Source organism: Ambystoma mexicanum, chromosome 13 (genome assembly GCF_040938575.1).
Source record: "Ambystoma mexicanum isolate Mex_15411 chromosome 13, UKY_AmexF1_1, whole genome shotgun sequence".
In the NCBI taxonomy this organism is placed as follows: Eukaryota; Metazoa; Chordata; class Amphibia; order Caudata; family Ambystomatidae; genus Ambystoma; species Ambystoma mexicanum.
The window spans coordinates 236,000,295-236,019,535 of NC_090938.1; the positions used below are offsets into that span (position 1 = coordinate 236,000,295).

General features: G+C 47.2%; 1 protein-coding gene across 1 annotated transcript in view; it reads left to right on the plus strand.

Annotated features, from left to right (window-relative positions):
- Positions 1-19,241, plus strand: part of IPO9 (importin 9) — a 904,513-nt gene that overhangs the window by 806,120 nt on the left and 79,152 nt on the right. The window contains exon 22 of the mRNA XM_069633697.1: positions 2,119-2,226. Within this exon, the coding sequence (XP_069489798.1) occupies positions 2,119-2,226 (108 nt within the window). The remainder of the gene's footprint in view (positions 1-2,118; positions 2,227-19,241) is intronic.

Consider the following 19,241-nt stretch of genomic DNA (forward strand, 5'->3'; position numbering starts at 1 on the left):
TTGCTTCCCCGTCAATATCGCCTAGCAACAATCCGGCCTGCGAGGACCGGTTCGTTGAACGGTTCCTCGAGCTCATGAAATCTCCTTGAATGTGGGATATCCTCAGGGACGCCATCAGGAACGTGCTCTGGCCCCTGTTCAGCCTCATGTCCAGGCGGTTCCGCAACAGCCTCCGGCTCCAGTCTCCACTCCGCGGCTCTCAACTCCCTGCCTCCACTCCTTGACCAACAGGACCCGCAGGCAGACACAGATGAGGAGGGCCCCGACACGCCATCTTTGGCCAAAGACTTCATCGAACGTCTGGCAGTGCTGGCAGAGTACTTGGGTCTTCCTCAGTCCGAGGTCGAGCAACCAGCAGAGGAGGTCCTCGCAGACCTGCAGACTAGAACGGGGATATAGATGCAGAAGGCTGTACTTTCTTTGGCCAAGAAGGGTTGGCTCAAGCGCCACTCAGTCCAGCCTGTGAACAAACGCCTGGACGCCAAGTACAGGCAGATGGAGAGCAATACACTCTTGCTATCGGCCCATCCTCAGCCACACTCCTCGGTGATCGCAGCAGCATCACTATACTCCAAGCCTCAGTCCTCAGCCTCCTCATCTGCGGCGCTGCTAGGCACGGAGGCGAAGATCTTAGAGGCATACGGGAAGAAGCTGTATTCCAACGCGTCCTTGCACCTTCGTCAAACAAACACAGATGCCATGCTGGCAGCCGTAAACCAGAGGCTCTGGCGGGAAATTGCGGATTTCCTCCCAGAGCTTCCGGCGCAAAGCCAATCGCGATTCAAGGCGGGATAGGCAGAGGCCAAGATGGTGGCGCAGGACATGATGGCCCACATTGACACCTCTGGCCGCGCCATCTGCATTGCCGCGGACATGAGAAGAACGGTCTGGCTCCGTGCTACGGAATTCAACCCGAATCGCATCTTTGATCTTCCGTTTGTAGGGGGTGACCTCTCCCTTTCCACAACGGACGAGGAGCTGCATAAAAAGAAAACGTTTTTATCCATCTTGACAAAGACCACGCCCAAAACGTACACAGTCACAGCAGGGCTCGGACAAGCGGCATACATACGGAGGGTTCTGCGGCTTCCAAGAGCAGAGGTCCAGGCAGCCTGAACGTTTGCTGACTCAACATCGGCGCAAACAGCAAAGTGGGGGCGCGGGGAGAGTAAGGGCTTTTTCCAGTCCCCCTCCTCCGCAACAGCCTCGGAGATAAAGAAGGCATGACACACCCCTCAAGGTCCACGTGTCTCCAGTGGGGGGCAGGCTTGCTCTCCATGCACATTCCTGGCGCTAGAATTTCACGGACACCTGGATCCTCTTGGTAGTTCACTGCCAGGAAACTCCTGATTATCCACTGGAAAGCCAGGCACCCCCCTACTACCTCAGCACGGAACACTCTCCTGGCAAAAACCTGCAGGATGAAAAGCGCGGTCATTGCGCGGCAACATCCCCAGAACCCGCTAAGAATAGCAAGAGAACAAAAATTCAGAGAGCTGACTGACCCATTCACACACAGGTAGGTACAGCATTGAACCCTTCGCACATAATAATCTACAAATATACCAAGCACCCTATTACGAATCGAGACGCCCTATAGCTAGGAAACATGGTACCCATAAACCGGACAGCCGAACTATTGAGGTACTGGAACTGTAAGGCACTGGAAGAGCAACTCAGGGGGAGGGGAAAAGGGGGTTGTTGTTGATGATGTTGTTAATGTAGCAGATATCATGGCTGATTGACTGCAAGTGGCATCCCGCAGCTCCTAAAACGCACTGATGTATTATACCACCGCTATAGCAAACTGAAGTTGCGCTCTGGACTTCCAATATGCAACAGCATGATGTATGTACCCTATTTCAAAATGCCAATAAAAAGATTTTGCAAAAAAATGCAACAAAAAAGAAAAATGCTATTCACCCGTTTGTAAACCAGCCTTTTCAAGTCTACATCTTCACTGGTGCCTGCGCAAAGGCTGATATTTCCCACGTTTGCTTGGCTTTGACCCAGTCTCCTGCCCTGAGTTCAAGCTGGGTTGTGTGTATCTGCTCACTTTAATCACCTTCATGCCAGATGAGGCACTAATAAATTCTCAATCCCTTTTATTTTTCGCAGATGAGACGAGTGACATGTGGGAAGATGATGATGAAGAGGAGGAGGAGGAAGATGATGAAGGCTTGGCAGGACAACTTTTATCTGATGTTCTTTCTGCAAATAAATATGGTCAGCAAACATGAAGTATGAATGTTGAAAGCATGGGTTATTGTCAATTCTTTATGGTAAACCATTACAACATATTGCAGGTGCTCCTGTAATGCCACTGACTAGGGCTGTCCATCGCTAATCAAGTCTGTGGTCAATACTAAGCTTAACTAAGAAATTATGCCTCTTGTCACGTGAACTATAACTGTTTTAAACTGAAGTTATTTCCTGTTAGATTGGATTTCTACACTCTGGCCTGGTAGAGTGTCTTTTGGATGGGAATCCGTTCCAAAAGTCAGGTAAGTATCTATTCTAGTAAATAAAACTGTCCCCAGTTTTGGGAGCGCTTCCGCAACAAGTTTTGCCAAAGCCAAACAAATGTAAAACTTTGCAAACATTCTCCAAACTTTTATGGGTGAAGTCAGGACAGGAGGTTCATCCTCCCCCACCCCCCCGGAATCCGGTTTCTCTTCAGACTTGGCAGGTCATCCGAGGTTGGCTTTCCCACCATTTCTTTCGGTCACTAGAGCCCAGGAGTTGTGGGTGCAAGAGATGTCTTGGTTAGATTCAGATGCTGGTGCAACCTGTTCCTGTTGAAGAATGCAACTCACACCGATGCAGCATGACTCCAGGCACTCGACCAGGCGCGAGAAAGCTGGTTTTGACAAAAGTGGCCCATGCACAGCGACAGGAGAGGACACAACTATCGCGGTCAGAGTCGGACTCTTAGCTCTGGTCCCATTGAAGCTGGAACAAAGACATTTCGCTGGATTGACTCTTGTAGAACAATACCAGAGTCCCCCAAAGTTCAAAAAAGAGAAACAGAACCACTACGCCTCTACTGCAGTAGCCCAAACTGAAGTTGGTCAGTCCACAGGATGGTTACAAGAATGCTTCTGAAGACTCCAGATGGCTGAGCACTGATTAGATGTTTGGAATGGTTGGTACCATCACTCCGAGGGTCAAAGTACCACCAACGACCTTCTGAAGATAACCAGCCAAACGGGGCTCCACCGGGACGGCAGCAAAAGTACATTGCCAGGCCTCCTTAGGACTGGTCTGCAGGTCTTCCACGGTCTTCACAGATGAGCAGGATGCTTTGCTCCTTGCAGTATTTCTCCAGAGCATTTCTGAGTCATGGCTGCATGACTCCTCTTATCCAGAAACATAGATGAGACCGTAACTCATCTCACCCAATGGAAGATCTGCCCCTCACACACAAACACACACCCCACAGTAGTGGTCCAATCAGGACCACTGATGTTGAAACTCGAGCATACTCTGTAGACCTATTGAAATCAGTTTGTGAATGGGTCAGACAGCCCCAAACCACTTCCTGGGAACACACACATGCCATGCACTAGCCCGTGAAAAACAAGGCTTGCCCGGGCAATTCATGACCATAAAAGGATTTTTGGGACTTGGCAGGGCCGGAAGAAGGCCACAGGAAAAGATGGCCAAAACAACAACCAAAAACCTTGTGACATGGCCATGTTGGGACACTAGCCACAGTTGGTAGACAAACGCAGTAAACGCTGTAAGGATTTCGAAAAGTATTGCAAAAATAGTCAAAATGCAACTGCTTCCACCAGCTTGTCTTTAGTCACATCTAACGTAACCAAAAAATCCCTTTGAGTGTAGTCTCATACAAAAGAATCCCCATTGCACTGCATTGTAAGATGCATTGTGCAATACTCAAGTACTAACGAGTCCTAACAATTCCACTACGTACTTCAGTTACTGGATTTTTTATTTTGTTATTGCTTTATTGGCGCATTAGCCCTGTTGGATTCTTTCATTACAGCTGTTTTGCAAAGGATCCTTGGAATGTATTTGCAACCATCCGTCCAGAATACTTTGTGCCATATTTACTAAAGTGAAATGAAGCAAGAGCTTGACAACCCAAGGAATGGGAAATCACAGCCTTGTAATAGACATGCATCTAGTTTTTCTGATGCAGCAGAACTCTTGGGTTGGTCTGGTTTATGATGCATTGCTAGAACTGGATTCTTTAACATCCTACACATTGAGCGTAGTCCCAGCTGAAAGGGCTCCTTAGTGATGAATACCACAGCTTCAGTGTTCTTCAGCCACCCATACAAATACACATATCCACTGAGGTACACTTCACGCCAATTCCCTGAAAGTCTGTGTAGGCTATGTGTCACCCTTATGCATCTACTCCCATTGCAAGGACATATCTACAATATTGCCAGGCTCCTATGCATCCTTTCACACAGCCTTGGTTACTCAAAGCTGCATCAATGGCTGAAAGCAGGAACTTACTGACACTTAGCAAGTGCCAACTAAGCATGTAGCACTTTATAAAGGCATGCAGTTGATCATTTTGCTGCCTCTGTAGTCAACTACTCTGCTAGATACACAAATGTTGAAAGCAAGTTAGGAGTTGGAGCAGATTCTTTCAGCCCTGCTTTCAGGATACAAGGGCCCCCTTCCTGTACCTAAGCACACTACTATAAGCTTTCTGTGGTTCATCTAGATGCAGTAGTGGGGCAGACAAGAATATTGTATCACTTTGAGTAAAGGAATGTTCACACACAGCCTATTAATGAAATGAGCTTTATATTTTGTAAAAGGCCAATAAATAACTCCATCAACCAGGATGTTCAGGTGAAAAGTTCGACAATGTGTATCTGGTAGTCCCTGTGGACTTCTGTAGTTTAAATCCACAGTGTTCGTAGGAACCCTAGGCAGAGGCAGAATAGCTTCAGATTGGCTGACTGAGACAGCGCTCCTGACGCTTGGAGGTACCTCATAGGAGGGATTTCCAGAAGCAGCCGAGTCAGAATTATGAGAGGCAAACCTATATGATGAGCAAGGACTTTTCATACTTGGTCTTACCAACTCCCTAAAGGTAGTGCAAATTAGGAGGTCAAAGGCTGATGGCAACAGCAATGAAAAACAATTCCACGTAAAGTGGGATAGAAAGTGGTTAAAAACCATGCACTTTGTCTATTAATAAGGCAACTAAAGCAGTCCTTCTCTGTCAGGTACGATGAGTTTTATGCATCTGTAAGTACTTGGAAGTAGGGTTGGGAAGTCTCAAAGTTCCCTTGAACAAGTTTTGACTTCAGCCAACATGTTGGCAAAGAGCAGTTTAAAAGCATACTTTTTGGGGAAAACGTTTTAGGGCACCATTAGCGTACAAACAGTTCCCAGGGGGAATCCTAGGCTAGAAAGCCCATAGCCTGGAAAGAGAAGTGATCGGGAGTAGACGTCAGTGCAATCTTCACATCTTCGGATAGTTGGCTCCAGTAGACGAATCCCAGAATGGCTGCAGAGCTTCTATTCTCATCCACAATCTTAGCTCGGAGGGGGACAATACCCCAGTCCACCAATGGTAAGGATCTGCACCATTTAAACAAGTAAGGGCTCTCAAAGATGGACAGCCACCTACCTAACGTTTCCAATGCAACAGACATCCAATTGAAGTGTAGATTGGACCAGTTGCAAAGGTCCATTTCAAGTAGCTCTTTCACTCAAACACTTGCCCTCCAGTCCTGAGTAGGACTCTGCCAAGGTGCATGCCCTTATATGGGAGTTTGCTTACTGGGGAGGGAAGGAACGTGGCCAAAGCAAGTTGACTGAAGGACGCGTCTTAAACCACATGGAAAACCATTTTGACGATATGGATCTCAAGTCTGCATTATGCAGTGAAAGATGGTACACGTTAGTGCACTGGAACAAGTTGTGCAACACTGTTGACTGCCACCAGCCTGTCCTAGGCACGCCAAAAAGTCATAAAACAAGTTGCCAGATGTTGAGAGACTTCTTTTGCAAGCTTTCCCTCCATAGTTGCCTTATGAAACCCCATTCTTTTTGCCCTGTTTTGATCCTGTCCCGACATTTTAGCTTCACTTCGCTTTTGTTCATTGTTATGGGAAAACTGATGTCCTTCAGACTATCATTACTGGGAAACTTTCCCGTTTTGATTCTTGCATTTTTAACATTGCACAGAGCAGCAAATGGGGATACCTTTGTATCAGCATCTTTTTTACACAGGCTTTTTGGGTACTTTTATATGTGCTTAAAGACAAGCTGGTAGCATCCGTTACATTTTTACCATGGTTGCATTCTTTTTGGTGTGCACATTTGCAATTATTGCGTATGTATACTGAACGTGGCTAGTGACCTAAAATGGCCAGGCCAAGAAATGTTCACTTGTTTTTTGGCCATATTCCTGCCCTTTCGGGTCAGGAAAGTCCTTTTAAGGTTATGCACTTGCCCAGGAAAGCTGCAGCTTTCGTGGACTAGTAAGTGTGTGTGTGGGTGGCCCGAAGGGGGCTGAAGTGGTCTAGTTCATCCACATCTTGACATTCTAGCCCTGGTTAGGAGGATCCGCCTGAAATATGCTTCCAAGTATAACAACTGGTCGACTCAGAACTTGCAGAGCTGAAACGCAAGTGCATAGCTGTGACAGAAGTGACAGACCTCAGGCTCGCCCACTGACAAACTGGCCTGTCTCCTGATCCAAAGGCAATACAGACTCTCCATTCGCACAAAGAAGAGGGCCCACATCCAGGCTTGCGCATCTGGTGCGTCCAACAGCACAACTGAACTCTTTAAAATCTGCAGGGAACCAGCTAACCCCTCTGCAGTCTCCTCCTCACCTCTACCCTCCCAGGCCCTTTGCAGCGCACTGGCCACACACTTAACTCCAAAAACTCATGAAAGCCTGAGCACCCTTGCGATCCTGTCCCCCCTCCCCCTACACCCTTGCCTCCTAGGGACTCCTATCTTCCCTCTGCCTTTCTCTCCTTCTCTCCTATCACACCTGATGAGGTTACCAGAGTCATCCACTCCATGAAAGTCTCCTCCAAACGGGTTTGCCCTTGCTCCTCCAGAACCATTAAGGGCAACATTGGATCCTTTGCCCCTGCACTCGCTGATTTCTGCAACCACTCTTTTGCTACTGGATCTTTCCCCTCCTCTCTCAAGCACTCCTTTGTGCGCCCCCTCCTGAAAAAACCTTTTGCAGACCTGTCTTGTCCAGCCAACTACCGCCCCATATCCATCATCCCCTTCCTTGCAAAACTCTTGGAGAAGCTGTTCTTCCGCCAACTGAACCAGCACACTGAACTTGTTTGTTGCCTCCATGATCATCAATCTGGATTCCGAGCATCCAGAGGCACGGAAACTGCTCTTCTGAACACCCGTGAGAAATTGCTTGCTTCTTTTGACTCCAACTCTCCAGCTGTTCTCATTCTACTTGATCTCTCCTCTGCATTTGATACGGTCAACCATTCCATACTCCTAAAACGACTTCACAATGCCCTTGGTATCTCGGAGCGGGCACTGGACTGGCCAACCACCTTCCTCAGTGACCCCCCATCCCACTTTACTCAGGACTCCTCCCCCACCTCTACCTCCACCTGTGGCATCCCTCAGGGCTCCAACCTTTCTCCTGGCTCTTTAACTACCTTGCTACACTTGCACACCTCATTCCTGCCTTCGCCCTAAACTTCCAGTGTTCTGCAGATGACGCACAACTCTTCTTCAAAGTTCCCTCTGATTCTGTTCTTACTGCCTCCTTCATTACGGACTGCCTATTTGTCATCCAGTCCTGGTGTATGTTGGGTAAGATTTTCATAGCAATGATAAATCTTCTTGGACTGTCGACCCCACAACGTTTTGCTTTTACTGGTGTTTTAGTTTTCCTTATACCTCTGCGAGTGGGGACCTTTTTCCACACTGACCGAATATTTTACTCTTTTTATGGGTGTATTTTTAAGACTCTCCATAGTGTCATTTAAAAGTTATCCTCTTTGACAACTTATTGGCAATAAGTGCCTATTCTTGCTGTGTTGCCCTAGGGGCTCCCCTTTTAACTTTCTCTGGCTAACCTTGTGAGAACTACAGTTCCCAAGGGTAGAAAGGATCTTTGGATCCCTTTTACGTTTTCTTAGGTGATACCAGCACACCCACCTTATGTGGAGTGCTGGGGAGATACGGAGTATCCCCGTTCTCATTTTAAGTGAAACATTTATGTTACAAGGACAAACTTACCTTTAATGGCTGGAGGCAGTGAACGTTTTTATCAATTTGGTGCACCTTTAGCGTGGCTGTTTGCACAGCCCCGGTAAAGGCGCCCAGGGGTGCTCAGGTTACCCAAATGGGTTTTTGCCATTTCAGCGTTTCTTGTCCTTTCTTGTTCCTTCCCCCTGACGTCCTGGGAGGAAAATTCCTTTGTGATTGTTTTTTTCATCTGTGTGAGTCCTGTGGACTCCTCGCCCAGGTTCCAGAGTGTCTGTGAAAGCAAGAAGCGAGGGAGGAGTCCAACCCTCTGCAGTCCCTTGTCTTCCAGCCTGACTGCGAGAATCCAGTTAAAATTGGAGGCTGGCTGTCCTGAAAGGATTGCCAGCCCCCCCCCCCCCCAAGTTTTAATATTGCAAGGCTGTTTGATTGGCTGGGTTCCTGAATAAAAGTCTGAACCTGGAAGCTGAATTGGTAGTCGACCACTGGAACCAAAACCGAAGAGGAAGATGAGGTCACGGCTGAAATGATTTCCAGCAACCGGAAGAGTCTGCTGTGTAACCGGAGCCTGCTGTAGCCCTTCCTTCCAATCAACCTGGGGACTCCGAAATCGACGGCCCCGCTCCAGAGCTTGGTGAGACCCACTAGACTCAAGAATACCGGGATTTTGAGCCAACCGACGCCATGCTGCGACCTTGCGGGCTGCAATACCCCAATACCCTGGACCTTGAGCCATTGTGTGATGCATGGTCTTCCGAATCTCGCTGAAACTTCATGGGCACCCTGCTGGATCTCCAGAAGCAGCATTCTAGCCGAAAAGTCCCCTCACCAGAGTGTGCTGGACCTTCCAAACGATGGGAATCCGACCAGCGATTATTCTGTCTTCTGTGCCTCCTGAAAAAGGCACCAAATCCACAGAGCCGCATCCAGCTGCAGGGAAAAGCTTGCCTAGAGCCTTCCCTGTCATCCTTGCTGCAGAAGACCTTCCAGTGTTCTGCCTTCTTAATGAAGGAATTCAACGAGCAGGTTTTTGGCTACAGATCCTGAAGAAGTCCTGCTTTAAAATCTTCTGTGCTGGCTTGGGTATTTACTTACCTTACGTCTTTTGTGATTCCTGTGTAGTTATGGGCTAATTTCTGTGACTGGGAGGCTTCTCGTCCAGTTCAGCCAGGCCCACTGCTGGAATCATCCTAAGATGTCTTCTGTGAAGCCCCTGGACTCTCAACTAACTTGTAAAGTACTAACTTGTTCTAGCAGTCTTCCTTAGGAGCTCTGACTTTTGCTACTTAAGAACCTATCCTGACCTGCCTGTTGGATTATAGACCCTAGTGACTGCCCTTCTGCCACCGAGCACACATGCGCCAAGAATAAGGGAAAGACTTCTAAGGATTGGTCCTTTTGCCTAGAAAAGAGTATGTGTTTAAAAGTTACTTACTTGCAAAAGACGTTGGTTGGTAACTGAGTGAACGGTTCTAAAAGTTATTACTTACCTTAGAAATATTCTGCCATTCTGAAAAGTAGATGTAAGGTTATTACTTGCCTTCAAAATGTTCTGCAATTCGTAAAAGTATATGTAACATCTTTATTTCCTTAAACAGTTTCGCCATTCTAATAGAAGGAGATGTAAGGTTATTTTACTCACCTGTAAATTGGCCGTGCCTCTTTCCCAAAAGTAATGATTTTGGTGTCACTAACTATTTCTTTCAGAGAATAGGTGTATACATTTCCCAACTGGGTATGACTTCCCCGGACTTGCTGTTAGCCTGTCCAGAATAAGTCTGCATTAGGTTTTACCTACCTAGAATGACTGAGTCATTCATAAAGTGTAACACTGGGTTTTGCTTTCCCTACTCTGTTTTAGACCGACACAAAAACAGTCTGAGGTATAAACCTCAGAGTTGCTGATAGCTCCTTTTTAAAAAGTGTATAGGTTTTACTTACCTTGAGTATAACTGGGTTATCCTAAAATAAGTTAATTATGGCTTCCTGTAGTCTGTGAACTGAAAAGCAACTGTAATTGAATATTACGCCCCAAGGTCCAACTGCCATGTACCCCTAGGTTTAACCTGAATCAGTTATAGCTTTTTCCTGCTCCTAGAATCAGTGTTCCACTATTCAGAAAAGTATATCGTCCGGTTGATTTACTAAGTGATTTCTTGCTGAGCGTCACGGTACAACTGATAGGGTCAACTAGCCTGGTATTACTGAAAGTAATCTAAAAGGAACTATTGGTTTTTGACTTCCCTAGAACTACTGTTAGGTGTTCCAAATTAGGTTATATGGTTTGGTCTGTGCTCCTTCAAGGATAGTGTTGTATTTTTATAATTGTGTTTATATATATAAGAGGAGCAACCTTCTGAAGAGCCGAAGATGACTCCTGAAGTGTCACAGCATCACTTGCTGTATCCACCCGGTGAAACCCTGCTCCTCTGCCTGATCTTTGAAGACCAAGTGGTGCTTCCGCCTTTGGACTAATGGGACCATAGTTTCAACGCCTTTTTGAGGAACCAGCCCTTCCGAATCTTCGGGAGTGTCCCTGTGCTGCCCAGGGGACTGACCAGCTCTCTTGTGGGCTAGCTCATCAGAACAGTCGCTGTTCCAAATTGAAGTCTGTAATACTCATGGTCGCTAGCTTGTGCCATACGTAACCGCCTCCCCAAATTCCAAAAGTGTTGAACCGTGCATTTCCATTCAACCGGAAGAAACCTAGAACCTCCAGCTCCTGGGCACTCCACTGGAACAAACAGCTGAACACCAAGCCCCCAGTGACCTTCAGATGATCCACAAAGTCATTTGGGAAAATCAGTCAGGTAAGTGAGCATCAGCGTGCTAGTCTCCCCCCTGTCCGCCATAGGATACAATTGGGAGCAAGTCGATTTGTCCCCGGTTTCCATTCCACTCACCCTTGGTTGTCAAACCAGGGTCGGGTATCCTGCCGCTTGGTTACCCTTGGGTCTGGAAGAAAGGAGAATTCTTACTTACCTCTGGTAAAATTGTTGTAGAACTCTGAACTATCATCAACACAAGCATATTGAATCCTTCCTACATAGACAGCCTACTGGTGAGAAACATTGTGTGGCTCCTGTGACTTTTTGGGCACTGGGCCCCATTCATCTTCGGATTTGGACTTAATGCCTATATTCAGTAACTTTTTTTATACTTGACTGTCTAAATGTCATTATTTTGTGCTCACACTCTCCTGAGACTAAGCCTTGGCAGCTCTCCACACTACCTTTATTGGGTTATGTCTAACCTCTCATAGCTCCCTGTTCATAGTTAGGGTGACCTCTGTAAATCTGTCCACCAGGCCAGATTCAGTTGATCAGCTAAGTGAAGCTAAAACAGCGTTTCATTAAATGCCTGCCAGGATTCTACAATACCCAATAGTAAGTTTAGTGTGCAACAACTTAACCCAAGATTGAGGTTCAAAGGATCTCGGGAGTCGGCAGATTACAAGTCAAGATAAGACCTAGTCCAGCCTTCAAGTTAGAGGAAGTTAAGCAAGTTTGTTGTCTCAGATGTCTGTTAAGGTGGGTTCTGAGAGGTCAACCTATTATGGTGAACAGTGACACTGAGAATAGCCATCCCAATCAAGGTAAGTTAGCAGAGTGTCATGTCTTAGTCTCAGGAGGGGCTGTGAAAGTGGTCTAGGGATACAATGAGACCACACTGAACAACCCCCATCATCGCAGTTAGGCACGCGAGTACAAAGATATACAATTCTTTATTAGGCCTTAAAAATGCACACAAAGCAAGTAAAACGTCTAGGCAACTATTATCTCACAATTACTATAAAACCGATATATGCTTTCACCCTTTGGAGAAAAAAAGAAAACATGATTAAAAAACCATTGATACACAGGTAAGTACTCTGATGCATGCGATTGAGTAAATCAACTTTTGGTTTTACTTTTGTCACCTCGAGTGGGACAGACATGGGGCCCGAGCCTGCACCTACTGGCCCTAGGGACCCCAGCTACTCCTAACTGATTGCTCCCAATGAGGCTAAAATATGGCAGGGGATGCTTGTGGTCTCGTGCAGAAGGAATGTGATCTAGCAATTCGGGCTAGACGGGCCCTTTTGGGGTGGGACTAGGCCTTATTTGCATATTGTCTTTCCCCTTCTACATCAGCTTGGTAGGCTGAAAAACAAATGTCTCGTTAGAAGATGTTCATGCTGGATGCTTTACAATGTTGCAGCTCTGGACCTGACCTGCGCATTCCTTGGTCTTTTGACTGAAAGCAGGACAATGGACGGGATTTCTTAACAGCAGTCTCAAGGGGGGACCTGGGGCACGCCTTTCAGCAACTTCTTGGTTCACTCTGCGGTTTTGGTGCCTTTTCTGCAGCACCAACAAAGGGCACAGATCGCCCGGTCAATCTTTGCTTCCTGCAGTCCCACACTCTGAGGGGGGGGTCTGGGGAAGTTGGAGCTGATATCTGGAGTGTCCTTAACAGTTCAGCAAAGATTTCAACGGATTCGGCCTTCCCATCATGATGCACTCAATGGGCAAACGGTCTCCGGGTTTTGGGGTTTTGCAGCTTTGGAAGCTCCTAGGGGGAAAGGGTGTAAACTAGGTGTCTCACCCTCGAGTTTCCGCAGAGATCTCTCTCAGGTGGCCAGGGCACACCCATCGCCTTTGGATCCAGACCCTGGGGGTGGACCAGTGCGGGAGGATCACCTGGATATGGGGTCTTCGAGGAGTGGGACACTATATGGCGAGACACGGTATCCCTGCCCTGCAACACCTTTATCCAATCCTACCAGGTAGGTTATGTGGGAAGCTTGCCGGCCCAGCCCCCTTCCCTTCTCCAGCACTTTCACACAGATCGCACGTTCTGGGGGAAAACAGACTCACACGAGCAGTGTACATGACATGTCCCAATACTATGGTCAGGCTATTATTGACAATCACTCATACCTGACTTCCATTACACTTCCCCACATGGATAAAAGGCGGAGCACAAGAGTACACCCTGAGCAAGGCAAAGCACACAAAGGTACAGCAGTTTCGAGTCGGCAGCTGAACGAAGGGAGAAAGACGGCAAAGCATGAAGGGTTTGCAAGAAGGGAAGCACCCTTGACCTTTTTTGGCAAAACGCCCTTACTTTCAAGAAACCTTCAATGCAGAAAGCTTAAGGCTGGGAAACCAGACTGAGTAATCCTGCATTGTGTGTCGCAGATACCAAGGACCATCCCACGTAACAGACGTGGGAGCACTAAACGCCACCCTCTCAGCCTCCATTGACAAGCATCTCTGAAACACACCTGCAAACCGTAATGGTCAGCACCCTGGTAGACGCAAGAACTCAACCTTAGCAAAAGAGTCATCAGGAAGCAAGAGAAATCCTGGTGCTGCTCCAGGACCTGATCTGACCAGGCACTCCTCAAGTAACTCTGACCAACCCACTGACAACTAATCAACACAGCCATGGCCTCCTATCAGAACATCCCAGCAGAAGAAGACCAAAGCAGAGCCCTCTTCAAAGCGGTCAAGCACTGCATCAACCTGCTAAACGACCACACCCTACCACTCAGGCCTTCATATACAAAATCGGCAACATTCACGAGTACATCGACACAAGCTCTGCAGCTGAGGGACACAGAAGCTTCCGCTTTGCTACAGGAGGCAGCATGAACATCAGGAAGAGGCATGAGCACGGCTCACCGGTGCTGCCGCTGCGAAAACAGAAGAGTATCGTGCAAGCACCCGGAGGTGCTGCCGCATACCGAGTGGCAGGGACAGAGCACTCGTACTGGTGTGCTCCAGGGGCTCAAGCTGGGCCAAGGAAGGGGCCGAACAAATGAATGCATATAATGAATGGGTCTGGAGGCCCGATGGACATGAGAAGCATTGAGAGAATGACCAAGTATTGAATATCGAACTAAAGAAAAATTATGCACAAGTGAAATAAAAATACTGCACGAATGGAGAGAAAGTGAGGTGTATTTATGAACAGAGAAATTAAGGAAAGGCATTCATGAGCAATGTGAAAGCAGAAAGCCAAGTGAACACCTGTAATGAGAATTGGTGAAATACGTGACAGGCAAAGAAGAAGCACTATTGGTTAGTGTGAATGCAAGGGGATAACAAGGAGTAAACACAGCTAAGTGAAGTGTGTGAGAGGCACGTGTTGGCAGTGTCCAGAGACTGCCAAGAAGAAAGAAGAGTGCAAATGGACTAATGTCACAAGTGCAGAGTGGAAACCTATGGTTGCAAAGTAGTCCAATGAGAATCATTTAACATTAAGTGCTAACGGTTATCGGTCGCATGACCTGGGATGGGTGGACCATGTCGTCTGACAGCTGTGCCTAGAACGAGTAGCCCATACTTGGGGTGAGCCAAGGAAAACCAGGAGATTGAGGGTGTCTCATCAGTCTGAAAGTGACTAAAGAGAAGAACAAAGTTTAATTAAGTGTGAACTGTGTTGAACTTTGGGCAGGGAACCCTGAGATTACTTGGAACTTTGTTGAACTTGGGAAAGGGATATATGATAGGTTATTTATAACACGCTTAACACCCAGAGGTTTTGAAGTGCGATGTTTCTCTGTGTCGTCTTGCTTCCATGGCGAGCTAGTTTCGCCTGAGCTATCCTTCCGAGGGAGCTCCAAGACCTGTTTGTGGAATGGTTTTGAGTCTAAGGAATGAGCTGAAAACCTACCAGGAGCTGGAAGAAGCTCAGAACTTACCTTTAACACTGTTTATTGGGTTGCGGACATACCTGCACATTGTATAGATTTAGTTGTGAGGCAAGCATATGTTTTGGACACAGACTTTTAAGTTGAGTTTTACGACACAGACTATCCTTAATTTATTTAGATGGGGAAATCCCACCTTAGCATAGGGCAAGTTAGGCCTTACTCCATCCTTACATTTGAGAAATAAAAGCTTTATTTTAGAGAAGTGTATCTGCTGTCTGTGTCTTAATTCATGATGCCTTCACAACACACCCATATTCTTTAAACCTTAAACCTAGGATTTCCCCGTCGTGCGCTCCGTCTAAGCGGTACCGACTGTCAACTCCGCCTTCCTTGGAAGGGTCTCGGGACCCTAAGGATGAGCATGACGCAACCAATCCCCTTCCTAAACTCAGTTACTGTTAGGGAGAATTCTCTCTTTAGGCTGAATTTCCTAACCTAGTGAGTCCCCCAGCAGCTTTGCTGGATTTCTGGAGTTTGTTTTTTTCTCCTGTCAAGAGTGAGACTCTTCTTCTCCCACTCTTGGACATGATTTATGGTGTTCCTTTGACTGCTAATGTGTTTTATGGGCTATGGGGTCCTTTACTCCATAGGGTCTCATGTGTTTTTTATGTGTGTTACACAGCACTCTCTGTGCAGTAACACACGGGTGTCATAGTGACACCCCACCATAGACTCCATACCCTGGGACTGACTACTGTCTCCCAGGGCATGTAAAGTCACCATTGGCTTTACTAGTCCCAAATTATTAACGGAAACCAGTACAAACCATCATATTGTGGATGTACTGGTCGGGGCAATTCGATTGCCCTGGGCTCTGTTAGTCGAGGGGGCACGTCTCCGTCCCCCCTGATCGAGTTTTGGCTGGTGGCAGTGGATACTACTTTTTATATTCGACCAAGAATATATTCCTATGGGATTTTCCCATTGTTCGAGGCTACCAACTTTAATTATTTAATTCTCATAGCCTCGAACATACCGCCGGTTTATTTTATTTAATATTAATTCGCCGGTTGGTATTTTTTGCCAGGACTCGATTCTAAAATGGCGTTTGTGTCCTCTTCTGTGACTCCAACCCAAGTCGAGCCCTTTGTTCCACTTTTTGGCGGGCTTCTCCACAGAAGCCTCCAAAAGTAGTGCCAGTCTGCCTGGGTACCACAGGGGGTTTGGGAGGGGGTTTAGGCACCCTGGATTGAGTTGCCTTGGTAACTCAAGTCGCACTCTTGTGTGATTGGCCCAAGTGGTGAGCCGGCCGGCTCACCACTTAGCATGTTTGATTGACAGCTAGGCTGAGTGAATGGGGGTGTGCTGCATAAAAGCAGGGCTTTGGGGACTGGAACTTCAGAAGTCGCCACAGGACCTGAGAATCCGACGAGGGAGAAGCTGAGCCGACCTACCACGACGACACCACCAGTGGAGCCCTGCGGAACCGCCTCACCACTTCCCGACGACAGAGAAGATCTCCCGGCTGGAGAGGCTTCTTCCCCTGAGTGGTGGGCTCAACCAGTTTACCTTCTTCTCTTCGCACCCCAGACTGTCTTGTGGTCGAATTGCCCGTGCCAAGCACCCCGGCAACCGGATAGCCACTTACCACTGGACTGCGAATAAAAGGACCGCTCCTTTTACCTGAGAACTCCGCAGCTGGTTTCTTCCCAGGCAGTGCAAAGGACTCCTGTCTTCCTCCCCGACGAGATCCTCTCTTCCCCCGGACGAAGCACCGACTTGCATCCGCTGCCAGGAACAACTGCCCCCGCTGGAGTATTCTCACCACTTTAAGGTACCGTGTCCACCAGGCCTCCCTTTCTAAAGATTGCTACAAGGTAATAATAAACCCTTAACCTTCTGGACTGGGCTGGCCGCCTTGACCCTCTAACTGGTCCCTTTCTTTTGGTCCAACGCTTTTTGAACCTTTACAAGACTCTTGTGCGCTGCAACCGTGTGACCTTGGACACATTTCGTTTTGATCCCCTTAAAGTGGATTCGGCCTACTGACTCTAAACTCACGATGTTACTTTGCCTTCCTCTCTTGTTGTGTTCGTGAAAAAGTGTAGGGATCTGTTTCAATTTATTCTCTGCTTTTCTCTCCCCTTTAAAACAAATTATTAGAGTGCCATCTACGTTAAGCGCTCAGCGCTGTCTGAAAATAAGTGGGGCTTTACTTAAGACTTGTCTAATATTCTCCTAAGGGAGTGTATATCTTTTAGTGAACGTGTTTTTGAATTGCTTACTATTAGTGCCTGTGTGTTTTTCTAGATGTGGTTTTAAATAAATAATTATATCTCTTTTACACGAAGCCCTGGTCAGTGTTTACTTGTTCTACTATGTTCTTTTGACCTATTGTGAATACTCTGTATACTGCCTAACTCTTCTTGAGGGAAGTCTGACTGCTCAGCCACAGCTACCAAGTGAATCTGTGTGGTACAGACTGCTACCAAGTGGGTTTACTGCCAAACACCTGTAGTCTTAAATCTTTTGCAGTGGTCCCAGAGGGAACTGCATAGGTTTTTGCCTAACAGTTACCACCCACATAGAGTGTTGGCTCAGAAGATGGCCTCTGTGGGTGGTCCCGTCTTGAAAGGCCACCACGGGCAGGGCCGCCAACCTATCCCGCCACCTCACGCCAGGGTTCCTCCCCTATTCACAAAAATGGCCATCTACATAACTTCCTAGTACTACTTCAGTTACCTTACTTAGCATTCCCCTATTGCCTCAACTCTCTACTTCCCCCTACTTAACATTTACCCTACGTAGCATTCATTTTATGTAACTGCTCATACATATAATATTTGGCATTTATATAGCGCTATATTTGGTATGATCTCAAAGCGTGCCTAGGTGAACTCAATATGTTAGCAGCTGATGAGATTGCTTGATGTTAGTTGCATCCAAAAATTAGGTGCAGTGGTATAGAGAGATCAGATGAATGTATGCAGTCTGGTGGTTGCTCTCCAAGACTGCATTGTGGCAGCATTAGGCCTGTGTAGGATGCTTTTGTGCAGCTAGACAGATTTTGTTTCGTGGGGTATAGCTGTGTTCTAGCAGGATGTTGTGGTGTTAATGGAGTATTGTTCGTAGGTGAGCAGCTAGGCCGACATTGATCGAGGGGTATAGCTGTGCTCTATTGTTTATTGGTGTAGAGTAGAGAGTGAGCATAGTGATGGGAGAGGTGAGTGTCTGGAGTGGATGTTTTATTCTTACGAGCCCACTGTTCCTGATTACAGTCTCGTGTTTCACGTTAGCTGCACTCAGGGGGAGATGGCACAGGAGGCTGCTAGGCCTGTGTAGTAGACTAACGAAGTGGATAGTCAGCCATTATATATCTTGGCGCCTGCAGGACATTAAGATTGCCATCTATGTTATTAATTTCCTAATTCTGTCTTGGTGACTTATTTGCTTTCAGTGGTCTCTATGCTCGGTATCTCCTCGAACATTTGTCCGCAGGCTGTAATTACTTTGCAATGTAATGTCATTGAAGACGTGGTCCATGGTGCTGCAGGGTTTCAGCGGCCCTAGATGGTCCTAATCAGGTTTACAGAAAGAGCCATGTTTTTAGGGCTTTGCGGAAGGCCATGTAGTCATGGTTTTGTCGAATATGTGGGGGAATGAGTTCCACAGAGTTGGAGCCAAAGGTTGAGAAGGCGGATCCTCCAATCCTGGCTGAATTGGAGGTTGGAACACTAGTAAGAGGGCAGTGCTTGATCTTGGTGTGCATGATGGTAGGTAGGGTTTAATCTTCTCTTGTAGGTGTGTTGGGCTGGTCTTGTGCACTGCTCAGTGGGTAATGCATAGGGTTTAGAAATTGGCTCTTTGTTCCACAGGGAACCGGTAAAGGTGCAGAGAGCTGGGGAGATGTGATCTGTGTCCCAGGGCAAGAAGGAGTTTGGTAGCAGCGATTTGGGCTCTTTGGAGTTTTAAGTTCGTATGCCAGTGCTCCAGGTATAAGGAGTTGGCATAGGCCAGTCTCGACATAACAATGGACATAATAGAGGAGAGTCTGTTGGGATAGGTGAGGTAAGGGAAAACGCGTCCTAGGAGTTTGAGGTGGTAGTGACAGGATTTTTATACATTATTGATCGGGCGGGAGAGGGTTAGGCTTGAGTCCATAGTGCAGGCAAGGGTTTTGACTATTTCGGAGGGAGAGGGAGGCCATGGGAGAGGTTGCGGGAGAAGGGCAGTATTGCTGCACACCATGATCCGTTTTATCTGGGTTCAGGAGGAGGTGGTTTCTTGTCATCCATTGTTCAATATCACTGAGGCAAGATTCAAGGTCGGGCGTGGGTTGGAGCTTGTTTTGGGAAATCTTCGTATCCTTTGGGTATCGTCGGCGTAGTTATAACAGGAT